At 40.1% G+C, this 19,644-nt stretch overlaps 1 protein-coding gene across 9 annotated transcripts in view; it reads left to right on the top strand.

The window, feature by feature from the left end:
- The window catches only part of MBD5 (methyl-CpG binding domain protein 5), a 148,719-nt gene that overhangs the window by 123,365 nt on the left and 5,710 nt on the right, over nucleotides 1-19,644 (top strand). For 6 of the 9 annotated variants that reach the window (XM_063340654.1, XM_063340653.1, XM_063340652.1 and 3 more), the window contains 5 exons: nucleotides 3,399-4,427; nucleotides 6,111-6,322; nucleotides 8,060-9,268; nucleotides 14,674-14,786; nucleotides 18,863-18,938. In XM_063340654.1, the coding sequence (XP_063196724.1) occupies nucleotides 3,399-4,427; nucleotides 6,111-6,322; nucleotides 8,060-9,268; nucleotides 14,674-14,786; nucleotides 18,863-18,938 (2,639 nt within the window). The remainder of the gene's footprint in view (nucleotides 1-3,398; nucleotides 4,428-6,110; nucleotides 6,323-8,059; nucleotides 9,269-14,673; nucleotides 14,787-18,862; nucleotides 18,939-19,644) is intronic. The other 3 variants (XM_063340657.1, XM_063340656.1, XM_063340655.1) reach the window with 3 other exon arrangements.

Here is a 19,644-nt window from a genome sequence, read left to right as displayed (position 1 = left end):
TGGATCTCCAGGACCTGGTTTGACGGGGGATAGAAATCAGGGCAGCGCTTGACAAAAACCTCGCAACAATTTTATGAGTTTGAGATTTGACTTCACACCAGATACTCTTCCATGTGGTCATTTACCTGAGTGGAATGGAAAGTAGGATCATGAATAAATTACAAACAGAGATAAGGTCCACTTGAAAATACCAAAATTAGATTTTATATTCATGAGAGCTCTATATATAGAATAGTTGCCTCATGTCTGAATTAAAAATCTATCCATGTGCTGCTTAACACTTTGAATGTGATTTCTACTAGCGAGGGAAGCCTTTCTTAGCCACCGAGGAAAGAGCTTGTATATTTGTCTTTCCCCTGTTGCAGGAGTAAAGAGTTTCCAAAAAAATATTGCCTGAAACGAACTCACATCTTAGAAAATCCAGTCTGTCAGACTGTTCCTGCAAGCCAGGCTGATGGTAGCCGGCTTTTATCTGTTTGACGGTAAGATTTTGTGTGGAAAGGTCATTTCCAAATGGGAAGAATGGCCATCTGAAGATGTTCGGGTATGACCTGGTCCATCCTAAACTAGATTACAACTAGAGAGACTAACGTTAAGTGTGTCTCAAAGTGCAGTGACAGAGTTTTGCTTCAGTGAGCAATTTTTCAACCACCATTATTTAAGAGGCCCTATGTATTTTTAAGTACGGTAGGCATCCGTCTTGTGTCATTTGAGTGGTGCAGCTGATTCTTCCCTTAAAACCACGTCGGGATGACTTTGTAATGCTATTTCTTAAATTTGTAGTTTGGTCTTTGGGGCTTTTTCTAATATTTAAATCCTTGGAGTGTCAGTTTTGGGTACTGATTTAAACAAAGCAAATAAAACAAATTGAAAATTTCCTTTTTTGTGAGCAAGCAGGTACCTGATAGTTAGTGATGTGTATCGCTGTGAGCTCTGTAACACACTGATCCATCACCAGCCTGGCACGAGAGTTTGAAACTATTGTAAGTGGGTGTGTTTTCTTTTCTCCAGTGAAACAAAAACAATTTGTTTTTAGCCACAAAGATTGTAAAGACGTTTCTGTTACCTCTCTAAAAATGCAGTTTAAAATATTTCAGAAATGAGCGAAAAAAGGAAGATGCACAGTTGCAGTTTAGTTTAGGTTCTCTGGGGTTTGTGTCATTGAATTTGAGTAGCTACAGTTTACAGTTGTGTGTTAAAAATAAATAGTAAGCATAGACGTTGGATTTCATTTTATGTTATGCCGCTCCTTTGGATGAACTACGTTTGAACTGTGTTTTACTATTGGCCTATTAATAAAAACAGCAAAATACTAAAAGGAAAAAAGAGTGCACACACATGAAAAATCTTTTTAACCTGTCATCGCGGTAGGTCGTGTACGCCTTGATGGGTAAACACGTGCTTAAGAGTATCCTTCTTTTTTCTGTTACGCCCCATTTTGGCGGCGTTGCCAGAGGTGGCTTCTCTCCAGAACTGGGTAGCCAGCAGTAGGGCAGATACCCCGGCAGAAAACAGACGTACTTGCCATAGCCGTGGTTTTCCTTCGTCTCTACCAGCAGGTTTGCTGTTAGCAGCTTCATTGTAGCTTTGAGTAATGTTTGAGCAACTTGTCTGATCGGCAGCTTTTCATTGACTTTTCCGGGGAAGGTGTCTATAATTTGGAAGTCTGTATTTCTGAGCTAGAAGGCCATGGAGGGCGTGAGTGCCGGCTTCTCAGGTACATAGGAGGCATTTGCCAGGCCTGGGGGTGTCAAGATACAGAGCGTTTGCTGTTCCTGCCCAGTCTGAAATGTTAAACACAAACCCGTAAGTGGAAATCCAGTGGGACGTATATTTTCAGTGCACGGTTGGGGTTTTTGTTCCTCAAGTGCGTATCTGGTTTTTTTGTTCCAAACTGCTGCCTAGAGAAATGTATTTGTCACGAAACTGCTTTTATTGCTTGGTTAACAGATTTCTCGTCACAGCAGAGTAGGATATCCTCTGCTTTATGATTACAATTTGTTCTTAATTTATCTTTTTTTTTTTTAATTTATTGTTTAATTTCTGTACTGAAATGTGATAATGGTGCCTGGGAGAGAGGGTGTGATCTTTCTTCTCACGAATTTAATGCAGTGCCTCATCTACTGTGTTCATTTTCTACCTTTTTGAGTTGTCATAACATTACAGAACTTCACAAATAGTATTTTAAGTTACAAATGCTGTAAAGATTAGATTCTGTTCTTACCAGTTAACAGCATAGTTGCACATCCTTTTTCAAATAGTATTTGTTTAGAAAAATGGTAATTGATGCTTTCCAATAATCGATATATTTTGATCTCTATCATATGAGCTGTATTTGCAAGGCAGTTGAGAATGGAAAATTATTTTATTGCATCAAACCCATAGTTAAATACATTTATAATTATACAGTTTTATATACATGCAGTATATCATTTTAATACATATTTTTTAATGTTTTTTTCTCCAATGAATTGCAATGATTAAAGTAGAAAGACGTAGTTCAAGGCAATTTCACATGCTTGAATTCTCCTAGTCTCCTCTTATATGTTTTTTGTGTATGACCACTGCCAATTCAAGACTCTGCCTTAAGTGAAAGACAATGAATAATTTATTTTATACTTCAGCTTTGGCTAAAGATAGCCAAATAAACTTCATCTTCTCTCACTCTTTCTGTGTAGGCCCCTCACAGTAAATGCACCCAGTTGGTCTTTCCTTTCCTGCCAAATGATGGATATGACTAGACCACCCCAATTTACATTTTTTTATAAGTTGTTGGGGGGGGGTTTGTCTGCTAACCTACCTTGACCATGATGTATTTTGCTCATTAGATTTTATCATAGGCATCATCATGACATGTAATTGTCATCATTGTATTTTTTCTTCAGGAATCAAAATAATGCTTTAAATAATAATTCTCCCAAACTAAAAACAGAGATGGAAATAGAAGAGCATAAGGTTCCATCTACATTTGGATCAAGTTCTTGCGCTCTTTCACACAACATCATTCATGTCTCCCGTAGATCCTTCTTCCTAGTACTTAATTTCATACTGGTCCACAACTAACTATATTAAGTTATGGTTGCTTTTAGGTTTATGCTAATCAAAACATATAATGAATGAAATCCTCTTATATCCCCACTCGGAGAAATTTAAGGGAAATACACGTGTATAGTTAAATAATTTCTGATGAGGTGTGGCACAGCACGTATTGTCTGAAGCAGCTGACAGCAGATTCATTCATATTTGAAAAGTACTCAAGTCTGGATGCTCAAAACATTTTCTTTCTGTGCATGGGTATCAGACATTACTATTTTGGATTAACCTGGTTGCTTTATAGTTTGATGACTGTCTCCCGACAGGCAGTATTCTATTAATAGTTTTGTTCTTTTGCCTTGCAGGGGGTTCAGGACCATCGTCATCAATAGCCATAGCTGGCACCAGCCAACCTGCCATCACAAAGACAACATCTGTGCTTCAAGACGGTGTTATAGTCACTACTGCTGCTGGAAACCCACTTCAGAGCCAGCTGCCCATTGGGAGCGATTTCCCTTTTGCTGGCCACGAACACTCGCTTCATTTTCCGCAGAACAGCTCTTCAAACAACAATCTTCCACATTCTTTGAATCAAAACCTCCTCAATTCTCTACCTATCTCTTTGCCAGTGAATCAGCAACATCTCCTAAACCAGAATCTATTAAATATACTACAGCCTTCAGCAGGAGAAGGCAAGTCTGAGGTCAACCTCAACCCTTTAGGTTTTCTCAACCCGAATGTAAATGCTGCTTTAGCTTTTCTCTCCAGTGACGTGGATGGGCAGGTATTGCAGCCTGTTCATTTTCAGCTTCTAGCAACCCTCCTTCAGAACCAAGCCCAAGCAGCTGCCATGCTTCCCCTACCATCTTTCAATCTGACCATCTCAGATCTGTTGCAACAGCAAAATAACCCTTTACCCTCAGTAACACAGATGACAGCCCCACCTGACCATTTGCCAAGCAATCAGTCAGAAAGCAACAGGGTGGAGACCCTTTTAACCAACCCCCTGGGCAACCCCATACCAAGCTTTTCAGGCACTGACACTACTTCTAACCCCCTGCTCCTCCCAGCTGTCTCTGGGGCCTCAGCATTAATGGCCTTGAATCCCCAGCTGGTGGGAGGTGTCCTGAACTCTGCATCGGGCAACACCGCTAATCATCCAGAGGTTTCCATAGCCACCTCCTCCCAAGCAACCACTACCACAACCACTACATCATCAGCAGTGGCAGCACTGTCTGTCTCAACCCTGGGTGGTGGGACAGCAGTGGTGTCAATGGCAGAAACATTGCTGAACATATCTAATAATGCTGGGAATACATCTGGTCCAGCTAAACTCAACAATAACTCTGTGGTGCCACAGCTACTTAACCCTCTACTGGGGACAGGTCTGCTTGGTAAGTTCAATTTCTTCACAGATATAAAAGGAAAAAAAAAAAAAAAAAGGAAGAGGGTTGGGGAGGGGGAATTTCAGATTCTAATTTCTATTTTTAAAGACTCCACTTTATCATACTCTTCTTTTTGTAAGGCTTTTGTATGTTACAGCTTGTTTATTTCTATTGAGAAAAACATAACTGTTATTGTAAGAAATTTAAAACACATTCTCATTTACCTCAGTAACATTTAATACTGGTTTTGGAACTTATTTTATATTCCGTTCTTAATTCTGATGCCACCTAGCCCTACTATATACACTTTCAAATTCTGTAAGCAATCGGACTTGTTTCATTTTTCCAGTAGTAAAGGCACAGGTGCATCTCTGGGATGCAGCGTTTCATTGCAAGTGCGTGTGGCATCACAGGGTTAGTGCGAGTAGCTGTGCGGTAGATGAAAAACGGCCAAGCGCCTTTTTCCAAACGAATCAAAAGGGCCAAAACCGTAAGCACACTCCACAAAAAGTAATCCATAAAGCACTCGAAGTAGGTCCTTGCACAAGTTCAAAGAGGAAGGTTGCCCTTCGAGCCCTTTATTGTGTATTTATATTTTTCTCATTTCTCTCTTTGTTTTTTTTTTTTACTTTAGCTTGTAGTTTAGAAACCCAGGGTATCTCACTTGACAAACACCGACATTCCGAAACAAGTGATTAAAAAGCCCTTAAATACAAGGGTTTTTTCTCCTGGGTCTTTTGATGGTTTTTACCAAGAAAATGTAATACAGTTAGTGCTCTGTTGTTCGCCCTGTGTAAGCTAATAAATAGACTAGTAGGAGGAATTAAGTACTGGCAAAGAGCTGATAAGTATTTTAACTTAATACCTCATACTTTCCTACTAAATGGCTATCGTGAACTCAACCCTACGTTACATTTTCCATGTAAAATACAACTAACCAATGATTCTGCAAATGGCAATTTTAAGAAAAACATGGGCTTTTAATTCAAAAACAAAAAACCCCCAGGAAATGGATACATTTTTAAGCTTTATTATTTCATAATGTCAAGTTCAACGGCGTATTTATTTTACTCGAACTATGATTTTCATGTAAAGTGAGATTTTTGCATAATACAAAAAGTTAATGCAGTTGTTTCTCTAAAATGTAAAAAAAAAAAAAAAAAAATGTGTATAGCATTGGCTGACATGTCCGTGAGACAAAAAGCCTTTGCTCATTTGCAGTTTAGCTCACGTGATTTTGTCATAATTAATGAAAAAAATAGTTTTGTTGGGTTTTTTAAATGATTTTCTCTTTCTCTCTCTCTCTTTCTCCTCCTCCCCCTCACCACCCCAGTACTGTCTGAAGCAGTCACTCTTTGGAAACTAAGAGTAAGAGTCCAAGACACCGAGTATCGTAGCGGCTCGCTCTGCCATACCTGGCTGTGTACCCTTCCAAAGGCAGGGACAGTCATGGCAGAAGCCTTTAGAAAGAGTCCAGATAGATGTGACATGCAAAAGAAGCAATACTGAAGAAATAAAGGAATAAAGAGTAGGAGACACATGCCTTGAGGACCATTCCGTAGAAGATTGAAGGGGAAAAGTGGTGTTTTGCAGAGGCATTTGCTTAGCAGCCAGTTAAAATTTGAGTCAAGGAAATTCCTGCTGACTGTTGAAAACGATACTGACTTACGTTTCCCTGTGTTTGATTTACAGGTGACATGTCATCTATAAACACTACTTTGAATAACCATCAGCTGAGTCATCTCCAGTCGCTATTAAACAACAATCAGATGTTTCCTTCAAATCAGCAGCAGCAGCACCTTCTCCAGGGGTATCAGAACATGCAGGGCTTTCAAGGCCAGCCCCCAATTCCTGGCCCAGCTAACAACCCAAACCCCATGGCGTGTCTGTTCCAAAATTTCCAGGTAGAGAGCAAAATGAAATCAATATTCAAGCAAATGTGCAACTATCGGGAGGTAGAATTATATCCTCCATAGCCTGATTTCTTTGCCGAGTGATTAAGACAACATGATACGCACAATTGCTTGCCTCTTTCAGTACTTTTGGGATTTTGCAAATCAGTGACATTTGTTGCTGAAATTTTATACTTTCTTCCCTAGAAATCGGGTATAGTTGCTTTGGAAAGAGTTACGCTGCATGTATTGAAAAAAAAAATGCTCTGTGTGTCTGACAATGACTGTACATTTTTAGCAAAACTGTTTTCCATTTTGCAGAAATGATCATGAATTCCCATTTAGACCGTTTTAACCATTCAGGGGTGAGAAATAAATATTGATACCTCTTTATAGTAATTAGAAACTTGATAAATGATTGTAGGTGACCGTGCGTCCCAGTCCCCTTATATTCCCACTGACGCTGAGTGGGAGAGCAGGCTGTGGTGTGGGTTGTACGGACTGAAGAAAACAGGCAATAAAATGAATACACAGTGACAAACTGTGCAAAAATGATACCTCCCTGCTACCCACCTAAACAGACGATTCTTCATAATGCAAGTTGAACTATCAAACCAACATACTGACAGGAAGCATAGCAACCAAAATAGGTAATAAAACCAGAGTTAAAACGCGTATTTGTTATTCTTCAGTATTACCGTGGTTGCTGCAGAACTCAAGACGGAGGCTGCAGACAGTGCCGGAAAGTGCTTTTACCCTTTAAGAAGGAAAAAGAAGACGTGTCATTTCCTCAGTGTAGATGTTTCACTGCTGTTGCAAAATCGCAGTCCTCTAACTGCCCATTACCTCTCTTTGTTTTCGTGTGAATTTTGGTAGCTTCATCTCCGTATTTTTTGCTTCAGATTCTCAGTTATATAAATAGTAATGGTAAGTATTTAAAGGAGCTTCTGGGAAATATTTTCCCCTTGTTTTTTACGTATTGTTGTTATAGCACTATTATTGACATCGTCTGCACTGCCTACGTATGTGACAAGAAATACAAAAAGCACAGTTACTTTAATCTGCAGTTACGGTTTGCTGTGGCAGTGCCTGACGTTACGGCTGCAGTGCAAAGGGATGCAGGCAGGGGCTGAAGTCAAAAGAGATCCCGTGAAAGAAGCACGTAACCGAAAGGGAAAAAATCGAAATGTTAGCCAATTCCAAAAGGAAAGTGATGGCCTGCGTTCCAGAAATCGAATGAGGAGCGTACAGGGAGTCCAGAGGAACAGTTGGTAGGGAGGAAAGAAGGAAAATTAGGGTCTGGGTAGGGACGAAAGAGAGTAGTTGAGAACAGAAATACTGACCTTGGTGGAGTTGTTCAGGACTTGAGAGAAAACAGGAGGGTGCTGTACTTCAATCAGAGGAGGACACCCCTGAAAAGACTCTGAAGGAGATGATAACGTGGTCTCAGCAGGGCGTGGTAGGCTGTATCGTTTCATGCAAGGTGTCTATTTTGATCCAGGAGGCAAATTCTAAGAGCCAGTGTTTTTGTTTTTCTCTAAATTATGGGTTTTTTTGTTCGTTTTCTATCTGGCTTGTTCAGCGTTAGACTTTGTAACTGATACACAACCAAAACAAAATTACGTACTGTAACAAATAGTCACCCTGGCCACTACCCTGATTTTTTTATTAAAGTGAAACAGAGTTTGTCTATTGAAATGGAACTTTTGGCAGAACAGCAATTTCCATCTTTTTCTCTGCTTTTTCCAGGTGAGGATGCAGGAAGATGCTGCTGTCCTAAACAAAAGAATGATCACTCAAATGGGAATGGCACCAGTTCCTGAGAGCTCCAGCACTATGCTTCCTCCTTTCCAAGAAACATCTTGTGATTTGCAGCAAAGAACTGAACCATCTCTCGGACAACAGGCAAAGGATAACCTCAATATCGCTGCTCAGGGTGACACATCGGTGGACGCTATCTACAAAGCGGTTGTAGATGCTGCAAGCAAAGGAATGCAAGTGGTGATCACCACTGCCGTTAGCAGTACAACACAAATGAGTCCCATTCCAGCTTTGAGTGCCATGAGTGCCTTCACAGCCTCAATTGGTGACCCATTAAACCTTTCTAGTGCTGTCAGTGCAGTAATCCACGGAAGAAACATTGCCGTTTCTGATCACGAAGGTAGGATAAGGAACACTAGAGGAACACGAATACTGAAGAATTCAGAGCACGGTAAAAATTCAAGTGAAGGGGATGGGTATGAATATTACAAATCCACAAGTTGTAACACACCCAAAAAACAGTGGGAAGGGGAGCAAAGCCCTGTCAGTGAGATAAATAGATGGAAATGTGATGAGTTTCTAGACCACTCTGCCCATATCCATAGTAGTCCTTGTCACGAAAGGCCCAATAACATCTCCACACTGCCACTATTACAAGGCGAGCAGCATCAGATACTGTTATCACAGCGAAACTGTCAGAGTGAAAAAATGTTGGAGGAGAATTTCAGGTATAACAATTACAAAAGAACTATGATGAGTTTTAAAGAAAGACTGGAGAACACTGTGGAACGATGTGCACACATAAACGGAAATAGGCCTCAGCAGAACAGAGGATTTGGGGAGTTGCTGAACACTTCTAAACAAGACCTGATTCTGGAAGAGCAATCTCCAAGTTCCTCCAATAGCTTGGAAAGTTCGTTAGTTAAAGACTATATCCATTACAATGGAGATTTTAATGCCAAAAGCATTAATGGGTGTGTGCCTAGCCCTTCAGATGCTAAAAGCATCAGTAGTGAAGATGACCTAAGGAACCCAGACTCCCCTTCTTCAAATGAGCTGATACATTACAGGCCGAGGACGTTTAATGTTGGCGACTTGGTCTGGGGCCAAATCAAAGGACTGACTTCATGGCCTGGAAAACTAGTAAGAGAAGAAGACGTTCACAATTCATGTCAACAAAACGCTGAGGAGGGGAAGGTATATTTATATATATATATGCACATATCTATCTATCTATATACACGTGTACCTATGCCCATACAGGTGTTTATCAAAACTCTCTCGGTTCATTCTTTATTTTATTCTGTGTCTCTTATTTTAGTAGTGCAAATTGCTTTTTTTCATAACTATAGATTGCAGAACTGAGTTTTTCCCATAGTTATCTAACTTCTACCGATGCCATGAAACAGATTATATTTTGGCCTGGTTATGCTTTGCTGCCTAATTTGTGCACAAAAGACTTGCTCCACAAAAAAATGTTGTTAAGGAAAAATCGTTTAACTTACGTTGTGTATTTAGTTGAACTTCTGGCTGTGTCCAAAGAAACTGATACAGAGATATCTAAAAGTGTTGAAAACGGCAAAAAGGAAAACTGATGTAATCAGGTTGAGGAGTCTGTAACAAGTAAAAGCTCGCTGATTGACACGTACGCTCTTCAAGAGGAAATGCGTGTGCATTTTCATCTTGAAAGGAGGTTTTGACCGTCTTAATAGCGAGGAAAGCACTCCAATTTGCTCTCTCATACTAAAATCCCTTTTTTGTTGTTGTTGACAAATCATATGCTTGTTGGGGAATATACAGAAAATACAGTTATCAAGGAGTTATTGGTTATTTTATTATGATAAATATTTCAAATTCTAGTCTCCATTACTTGTATAATATTGTATTTTTGTAGTTCTTATAAAACATTTGACATCTTCCATATATAAATACTTTTAAGTGCCATTTTATAAAAAGCAAATTTTAAAAATATGTAAGCAGAAAGGAAAAATGTAATGAAATAAGGTTTTACCTCTGGCACAGAGAAGTCAAACCACTTAAAAATTATGTCTTTTTCCCCATAAACCTGCCTAAGTACATTTCACAACAACAGTCATAAGAACATAAGGATGGTGATAGTGGGTTGGACCAAAGTATTCCTTTCCCCAAGACGTGGCCAACAGCAGATAGCCAGAGGAGAGAGGGCACAAGAAGATGTGGAGGGAGAGCTTCTTCACCAACAGCCTCTGATTCCCACCAGGGCATAGCTCAGGAACTGCTTGAGCTGGAACTGGTGTCTCTGCGGTGTCACCACTGCTGGTCGCACCGCAGGTCGTGATCGTGGAGTTGTCTGAGGTTGATGTGCAAACGCAATTGCCCCAAACAGTCCAACAAGCCTTTGAATTGGTGCTATAAATAACTGGGGTGATGGTTGGCCAGCATGGTTTCAACCCTAGTTCAAACTAGGTTCTAGGTTTGAAACCCTAGGATTTCAAAGCCTAGAGAGTCTCTCTTTGCGGGTGGCTTCCCAGTTGATCTCTTTGGCCGCAAAGGTTTCAAAGAGCCTCCCATCTGGGTACGCAGAACCAAAGTATTACTTTGTAGAGAAATCAACGTGCTTTAGTAACAATATTTGAATGCTTAAGAGCTCATTCCTGATAAAGGTTAGATCCCCGAGGTACAAGTCAGTTTACAAAGTAGAGGCAAAGGAGATGGATGACAAAGTATAAAAGATTAAACAAAACTGGAAAAATTAGGAGGTGTACAATATCACTGTCCCGTATGAATTACGAATTCAGTAATTACCCTGCACGTATGTTCCAAGTATGCGTTTATGTATTAACTTCACAAAATTGTGTATCTGTGTCTGTCTGACTGTTTTGATATATTTGAAGAGCTTATGTTTATAACTTGTGTAAAGAGGTGAATCTTTTTTTCATTTGCATTTCTTAGCAATTTTATAACTTCACTCCCCAATTTGTGGCTACCGGAATGTAGAGTGGCTTTTGTGCAAACCCGCCGCCTTTAATTATGTGTCTCTCATGTACGTGATATCTAAGCGTTGTGTAATATGATATTCGGTGGCACAGATTTTATTGTATGCTGAAGCACATGCAGTACGGTCAAGGTACTTGTGGAGGCAGCAAGAGGGACTGTTTCAAGCTCTTCATCAGGAATCTCACGTAGTGGATCACCTCTCACATCAGAAGGCCTTTAATAATAATAATCATAATAATTTTAAATTAAAAAAAATAGTATGTCTAATTTTCTCCAATAAGAAGTACAAAGTGAATGACGATTCCAAGGTCAGGAGTAGAGGTTGAAAGGTGGGATACAGAGGAATATGGAAGAGATGAAAATGTGCGTCTGCTATATAATAATTGTGTTTCTAGTTGAAAATGGGCAGGAACTCCCGTGCACGGGGTACACATGTTCAAACACTCCTCTAACGTGTTGTGCAGCTGCATTCTTCAGATGTTTGGGCAGCCTGGTCTGAAGGAAGGAAAAACAAAACCAAAAATACCCAACACACCAAACAAAACAAAAAAAAAACAAACCTCGAAAAACAAAAAGAAATAACCTTGAAAATCAAATGGTCTTCAGAAATTCTGCACTTCAGAAAATCCCGAAAGGCTGCTATTCGTGGTGGGAGTCACTAGCAGCAGTTCTGAGAATTGTATTTGCTGCAGAGCTTTCTTAAAACATCTTTTGAAGTATTTGTATAATCAAATATTGACCTCCTATATTGTAACATTAGTTTTGCTATGCTGTTGGGATTTCATGGTGCTTTGTATATGCTCTGTTCTTTATATCGTACATAATTTGATTTTTGTTTCCATTTTAAAAGACTTTGGGTATTAAAAGTAATAATGCTTCTGTTTGAAGAGCAGCTAGAACGGCGTTGCCCTAACAGGAGAAGGGAGGAATATCGCACCTTTCTTTCCTAACGAACACTTGCGTTTTGGCTCTTGGAGAATCAAAGAGGAACCCAAGGGGAGCGCACCAGTAGCAGCAGCAATTTCTGAAAAAGGAAAGAAGCGAGCCTGAAGCTACGTGCATCCTAAAACGGAGGATGTGTATATTTCATTAAGTAATTAATTTGATGATTATCCCAATCAAACCACCTAAATGGGAACAAGGCTTTGAGAGCAGCAATGTGAAAGGCGAAGGGTTGGTGTTAGTGCATTTCGTAGCGATTCCTGCAGGGCAAGTGTTGGTCTCGGTAGGATTTTCCAGCAGTTAAACTAGGTTTTTTAAACTGAGCTTTTATAGTTCTACGGATAATAATAGGTGTGATTTATCAGTGTCCTGAAAGTCCCATCTGTATGTATTATTTAGTGTTGTAATGGCTTATTGTAAATGAAGGCGTATGATATTATTCATTCAAAAATATATCTTTTATAGTTGCTTCCAGTACCGTGTTATGTTAGCAATTTGATACTAATTCTTCAAAAAAGTGCTGGCAGGTTTTTTGCTGTTCTACCATCACAAAATTCCGGTAATGAAGATACCGATTTCTTTTTGTTACTTATGTCCCTTGTGACCCAAACGTGATATTAGCCCTTCATAAAAACGTTTACCATTGAACTTTCTCATATATCTAATGGCAGACGCCTACAACCCTTTGCGGAGTTTGTTCTTTATACGCACATAGATGTCAGGGATATGGGTAACGTACAGTTTGGCATTTATGGCAACTCCGTCATGGAGTCCAGCGTCCAAGGATCAAGATGATTATGTTATTGCCCTTTAATCCTGTTCAGTTGGAAAAATGTAAGCTGGTCTTTTAGCTGTTTTTCAAACGTTCTGTGAAATGAAGGCTTGAGCTGTAGCGTATTGCAGAGTGACGTTGCCTCCGATAACACCATTTTCATGTAGGAGACGTAACGTATAAGCTTCTGAAGGCGGTTTGCTCATTTGGTGGGCGTTGTGTGCCTTTTCTTCTCCGGTTTATCCTTAGAAATGTTCTGCAGGTTTTAAATAGGTAGTATTTCTTATGTACGCGTTTGTATTTTTCCGAAGTCTGATCAGGAGAGGAATTATTTGAAATATTCGCAGTCTTACGTGAAAAGTAAGCACAGTTTTAAGGGAAAAGCGCTGTGATCTGTGGCATAATTGAATCTATTTCATGAAAATAGACGTCTTGCCTCCCCATGTGCACATTTCACCAATAATGACTCTTGTCTCCCAAGTTCCTGAAATGGCAGTATATTCCCCAATTTCATTATCAGATGCGTAAGTTCAAGACATGTGAAATTTGGTCTAAACACGTATTGTATTGGGCCTTATTTCTAGAGATTTTGACAACTTGCTCACTCATTAACTTCACATTGTCACGTCTGAAATTCAGTTTCATTGCGAATATAAATTATTTAGTGATTGAAAGGCTAGGTTTAGAGGGAATTTGCATTTAAATTTCTTTTTGGGATTGTATATAGGCATGCTTAATACATTTGTATTTACAGAATTAATTTTCCTTGTGTCAGAATACAAGCTGTACTTTTTAATGAAACAAATGCTATGTATAAGGTTCTTGCTAAGTTATGCAAAGATTAAAAAATAAGTCAAGCAAAATGTAGCAATACTGACAAAGAAAAGGGAATTTATCCATTCATTTTCTTAAATTGATGTGTTTAAATAGCTTTTTTTGTTGTTGTTTTTACAAGCAGAAATGACTGAGCCAAATCGAAATAATATGCAGAGTTAAGTGGACTAATGTTCTGAGAATGCAAATGATAAGATCATACGGATGATGTCATTAATTTTCTTTGATGCTTGTATTGTTTGCACTGGTACTGCCTGGTACCTGTGCAGTGGTGCCAGCCGTTGTATGGACAGGTTGATTGAACGATTAGAATTCTGGTTGATTTTGAGAGAACTTAAATTTCCAGTTAAAGTACTTTAAATACCAGCTCAGCGCCCCTGCCGAGCACATGCTCCAATTCATTCCCGACTCAGCAGATCACCGAAGTATGTGCTTAAGTAAAAAAAAAATTAAAAAGACCTTTCTCGGGAGCAATAAATTAGCTGGCTGAAGCGAGCTCCAGTTAAGGCGCAGATTCATACCGCATAAATGAAGCTTGTCCCCCTGCCCACCCCACCTTTAACTTAAGCACGTACCCCGGCTCTTCTGGGATCGGAATGAATTTGGCCGTGCCATTAGCGGCATTGTTGAGCCTTAAATGCTTTATCCCCAAATTTGAGGTGATGTGAAACTCTTTGGTGTTGATGGCATCTGTAAAAATTGTACCCTGCGTATACTAGGCAATTTGGTGTCTTAATGCATTCCAGGTGGGCTCAAAGGTGTAAAATACATTTGTTAAATGTGAGTGCAGAAGACGAGACTTTAACAGCAGTGTTCCTATTAATAATATAAAGACAAATGAGGTTTTAAAATTGTTATTTTCCATCTTAGTTTTGTTTTCTTAAGTGTCGTGGTTTTGGTTTTTGTATTCCTATTGCTAGAAATTCTAATGTATACGTATATGTCTGAGGGGGTGTATATGGCCGTACGTTAATCGGTTCTTTGCTGGGAAGGTTAGTGTCTTCTGGATGCAGGGAAAATTAGGCTCCATAATATGCATGTCTAGCAGTAAAGTAAAAGCAGTGTTTAATAATTGCAGGTCTGGGTAATGTGGTTTGGTGTTCATACCTTCACTCAGGTGGAGCCAGAGAAGTTGAAGACACTAACAGAAGGTCTAGAAGCTTACAACCGAGCCAGGAAAAGGAACAGAAAGTAAGTCAACGCTCGTTTATTTACTAGTGTAATGGAATCATTAAATTCTTTTCCTTCCTAAGATTCTCATTTGGAGGAGCTTGGCAGATTGGCCGAACCGAAGAGTTAATTTTCTGAATTTCTTGTGTTGTTATGATCATCATCCGAGATCTTTGATATCTGCATTTTTATTGCATCTTCTGATATTTACAGTAGCCTTTGTAAAATGTCAGCCTACTTGTTTGAGCTTTCATGTGTAGGATTTCTAATTTACAGCAAAAAAAGTTATTACATCGCAACTATTCCGAATACGCTTTTTAACGAGATCTGCCCTTCTTATCTCTCCCCTCTCCCTCTGGCAGCAGCTGCTGCAGGCAGAGCGCAGCTTTATTCAGATAAATTCAGTTTAGTGCCCATCGCTGAGGAGCGCTTCGCAATCTGTGAAGTCTGGCTGCATTTAACCAGAGAAGGGGCTCGGTGCGGAGCTTTGTGGCAGACACGTATGAACTGTTTGGTTTTATCTTGCCTTTTCGCTTTTGTTTATAAATATACAAGGATAGAAAGACCGTGAGACAATAAGTATTAGGACGTGAAGCCTCAGCGTAGACAAAAAGAGGAAAATGGTTGACTTCAGGAGAAGAAAAGTCTCGACAGCTATAAAAGGATAGAAAAGCAGCAATTGTGCTATGGTTGAATTCGTGCTAGGGTGCTGTTGCTTATTTACTGTTGCAGTGAAAATATATTACTTTGGGTGAGAATTTAAAGTCAGCTTGCACTGCTTGTCCTTAGCACAATAAACATAGGCTTAAGGGAATTAAATAATTATTTGTCTTCAACTCCTTTTAAGGTGTGAGCTTTTCTTCTATTTATATGTCACGCGGCGCTTAAGAGAAATATTTTTTTATGCCAATGAGACAATGTTGGTGGCTGTTTTTTCCAAGATCATCCTCAAAATATCTTACTGGAGTTTAAGGATGTGTGGTGAGAACATGGAAGGGCTTTTGGCAACTCCCCAGTTATTTGCTTGTGTCCCTGAAGCGAAATACGTGACTCGAGGAAGGTGACACCAGGAGCAAATTTAAAGAGGTGTTAAAGATGTAATAAACAGTAAAATTTAAGAAAAAAAAAAATCCCGTCTTCTAATTTGCATTTGTGTATTTAGCAGACTCCAAGGGTTGTGTGCAGTTCCAGTGAATCCAATGGCCGTTTTTTGTGTCGCGTCTGGTTCTGCCCCGTTGCTTGCCCATAAGGAAGCAGGAGGCACCAAATACCCCAGACGCTGGGGCACCTGGTTGCCCCTTTCCTCAGGTTGCTTTACGGCCCTTATGGGTTTTTCCTCCATATTTCTACTAGTACTTATTTCGTATTTCAAATCTTTTGGTATTTCTTCATGGACCCTTCCTCTTTTACCTGTGTACTGTTTAAAATTTATTTGAGAAGTTGTTAATCTCCTTATGGTCTTCTCTCTAGTATGTGTGTGTCTTTGTAGTATCTTGTTACACACAGGTCCAGATTTTTTAAAACATTTAGCATTAGATAGAATTGCTACGTGTAGAATACTCCTGTTTCCTACCTATGTAAGTACTCAGCACTTACGCATATCGAGTACTGGCATCAAGTTGAAAACTTCTGTAATAAAGATGACATGGGTAAAGAAACCTCAAGACGTTTACGTTGAGGGAGCATGGACGAGCATCACATAGGTCCAGTGCGTTTGGCAGAGCGGGGGTAGCATCCCGGTCCTCCAAATGACATTCAGATACCTTGACCCCATCGATTAGTCATTGCGTTCCTGCAGTTCTTCCGACAGCCCGAGTATATTGTCCAGTTTTGGCAGCAGATGTTACTTACGGGACCACTGCAGTACTCTCCTTCACTGCGCCCAGCCTTGACTCAATCCAATAATATATGTTTATATTATATACTAAATATAAAACCGTTAAAACTAAATTAAAGGTGAAAAATGTCTGCAAAGCTAAAAGCTGTATCATAATAGGGATGTAATAGGATGCGATTCCAGTTGCCGCCTAAATGCAGCATTTGTGAATTGTGGGTTGCTGATAGAGCATGATGCTGATCGAGCAACGGCACATCCCGTATGGGTGACTGGGCGTCTGAAATCGGCGTCTCCATGGCTTGCACGTCAGCAGTGTTATCAGTTATTAATATATCTGCATTATAAATAGAGTCTGTATTACCTTTCTAGGAAGTTACGCTGCCACTAAACAATATTTAGTTCATCGTTTATAATACCGAAGGGTGCCTTCCCTTGTCCAGGTTGCACAACTTAAACTCGGGTATGCCAGGGTTCTGGCTGGAGCAGTTCAAAATCCCGGGTGGACATGTCAGGCTTTGCATGAGAATCTTTATTTCGTTTTATCTTATCGTTTCTTCCATTGATTAAAACTACGGCAGCATACGTAAGTTTCAATTTACGCAAAACGCCTTTACCACTGTTTTAACTAATTCATTCAAAACCTTCGTTAAACTTGTGCAACTTGGGAAGTGCCTGAAGTCCTACCGTACTTGACGTTTGTGCCGTCAGGTCAGTAAGGTTTCGAGCTTGTGCAGTTCCCGCCCTGCCATAGTGCAGATGGGCAATGCCAAATGGCGCGAGGGAATCTCTCAGTTGAATGATGAATGACAAACCCTCGCATCTCCTGTCGTCCATCTCCCGGCTGAACCCATGGGCATGAAAATCATCTTGCCGAGCGAGGGGGGTGGGATTAGAGCAGCGCTGGCTGGGTAGCGCGTCTGCGCTCCTTCATGTCAGGCTTTCGCCAATGCTTTTAGTTGCTATAAATCTTAAAAGTCCCGGGGAAGAACGTCCCAGCTGACGGGATGATCTTTCTTTATTAAAAGGAAAGGGTTTTTTTAGAAAGTGTCTCCTGTGAAGGACAGTCCTGGTGACCCAGCTGTCCTTGCCAGCTTGGGACGAGCCGTTCTATCACCCATCTCTGCCATTATTTTCCCTCATGATGCAGATGGCTCCCTTCCTTCTGCCCCCGTTCCTGCATCTCCAAAGCAGGGATGTCCTGAGGATATTGTGATGGATGCTCATAATAATGTCTCTCTTCTCCAGGATGATCTCTCTCTCTCATCTCACATTTAGCCATTTCTCTTCATGTCCATTACTCTTCTAAATGTACCTCTTCAGTTGGAAGTCATGAATGAACCAGCCTATCTAAATATATATATATATATATATATATATATATATAAATAAATAAATAAATATATGCACCCATTTTTAAGCCCAGATCCTCAACAAGCTGTGGACAAACGGTAGTACCGTGTGCTCCAGTACCGTTTGCTGGCTTGAAACCCTGAGGTGTGAACACGGAGCCGTAGAAGTGTGAGCTGTCGTGCAGAGCGTGGTGTCCAAGTGGGAAACTTCTTTAAAAAAGAAATATACGTAAATCAAAAAGTGTCAGTGTAAAATTAAGATGTGTATGGAGCTGCCCAGTGACTTGGGGCAACTTTTTGGTTTGGAAGAAGAAAGTCTTCTCCTTACCTTTACCGTAGCCCTCGGTGTGCTGCCAGGTAAAACTAACGACACGGTAGAGGACTAATGTGACTTATTTAGAGGACTAATACAACTTTGTTTCCTCTGGCTATTTAAAGTTATTTAACTGTGAGCTTTGTGCTTTGGGGAGGAGGAGCGTTTTGCAGCTGACGCACTGATTTTTCAAGGAGACGGCAGAGTCTCTGTTTAGTCCTTCCCTAAGAAAGTCCCGAGGGGCTGGAGTTACTCCTGCTCCTGCTCAAAACCCGTCGGAGTCTGGCCCTTTGCTAATAATTTCAAAAAAAGGTTGCACAAAATGCTGTTTTGCTTTTTCTTCATGGCCGTAATCCGTCTTGTGGCTATTGTAACTGACCGTACAACTCACCCAGGTGCTGGCTTTGATTTTAATTCTGTAATTTAATTTGCATAATATCGTATGTCGGTCTGGTCTTGCTGTTTGTGCCGTGACAACCCGGGAGGCTCTACGGCCGCTAGAATGTATCCAAGGAGTTCACGTATTTATTATTAATTCTTTTTAGGTTTTTTTCTGCTCCTATGAATTACTGATGGCGTTTTTGTTTTTTTTTCCTAGAAGTGGAAAGCTAAATAACCATTTAGAAGCTGCTATACACGAGGCCATGAGTGAACTAGACAAAATGTCTGGGAATGTAAGTTTCTTTTCACGTTCGCAATAATTGCCTTTTTGTGTGTTTCTGCGCGCGTGTCCGTGGAAGGCCGGGGGTTGGCTTGGGTTGCCCTCTAACATAAATGTTGTTTCTCTTTGCTTAAAGAATGTGGAATTTTCAATATTTCTCATTTGCAAATGTCTAGTCATTCTGGCAAATGGGAAGAGTTGTCAAATTTTAGTTGTGTGGCCAATTATACTATTTTTTACCAGGAGAGATTCCTCGACGTACTTTTACACACGGAGCCTCGTAGTGTTTGGGTCAGTTCCAGTCCCGCTCATGCTCCGTGGGTTTTCCCTGACCAGTGACACAAAACGCGGCTCATTTATTTTTCAGTTTGAGTAGGAAGGTACGGAATCCACATTTAAAAGCATCGTTCTTTTGAATGTAAAACTCTTTGCATAAAGTTTTCCTCGTGTGAAATGGAAGATAGTGGCGTGAAAGGTAAAAAGAAAAGAGCATTCCCAATCTCAAACCCAACAGCGTTCTTTCTAGAATAATTACACTGCTGGTATATAAACCCAGGATGTTTCGAACATAAAGTTTGGTTTATATAACGTTCTCGTCTTCATATTTAAAACGTGGCTGTAATTTCATGGAAGCATATTTAGAAATGCAACAAAGCCTATCACAGCACATATAACCTGCCGTATCTTATCATTGGTAATTATTCAAATTATTCCTTATA

Source organism: Chroicocephalus ridibundus, chromosome 7 (genome assembly GCF_963924245.1).
Source record: "Chroicocephalus ridibundus chromosome 7, bChrRid1.1, whole genome shotgun sequence".
NCBI lineage: Eukaryota > Metazoa > Chordata > Aves > Charadriiformes > Laridae > Chroicocephalus > Chroicocephalus ridibundus.
Note: the sequence above shows the minus strand (reverse complement) of the source record. Positions and strands in the feature narration are given on the sequence as shown.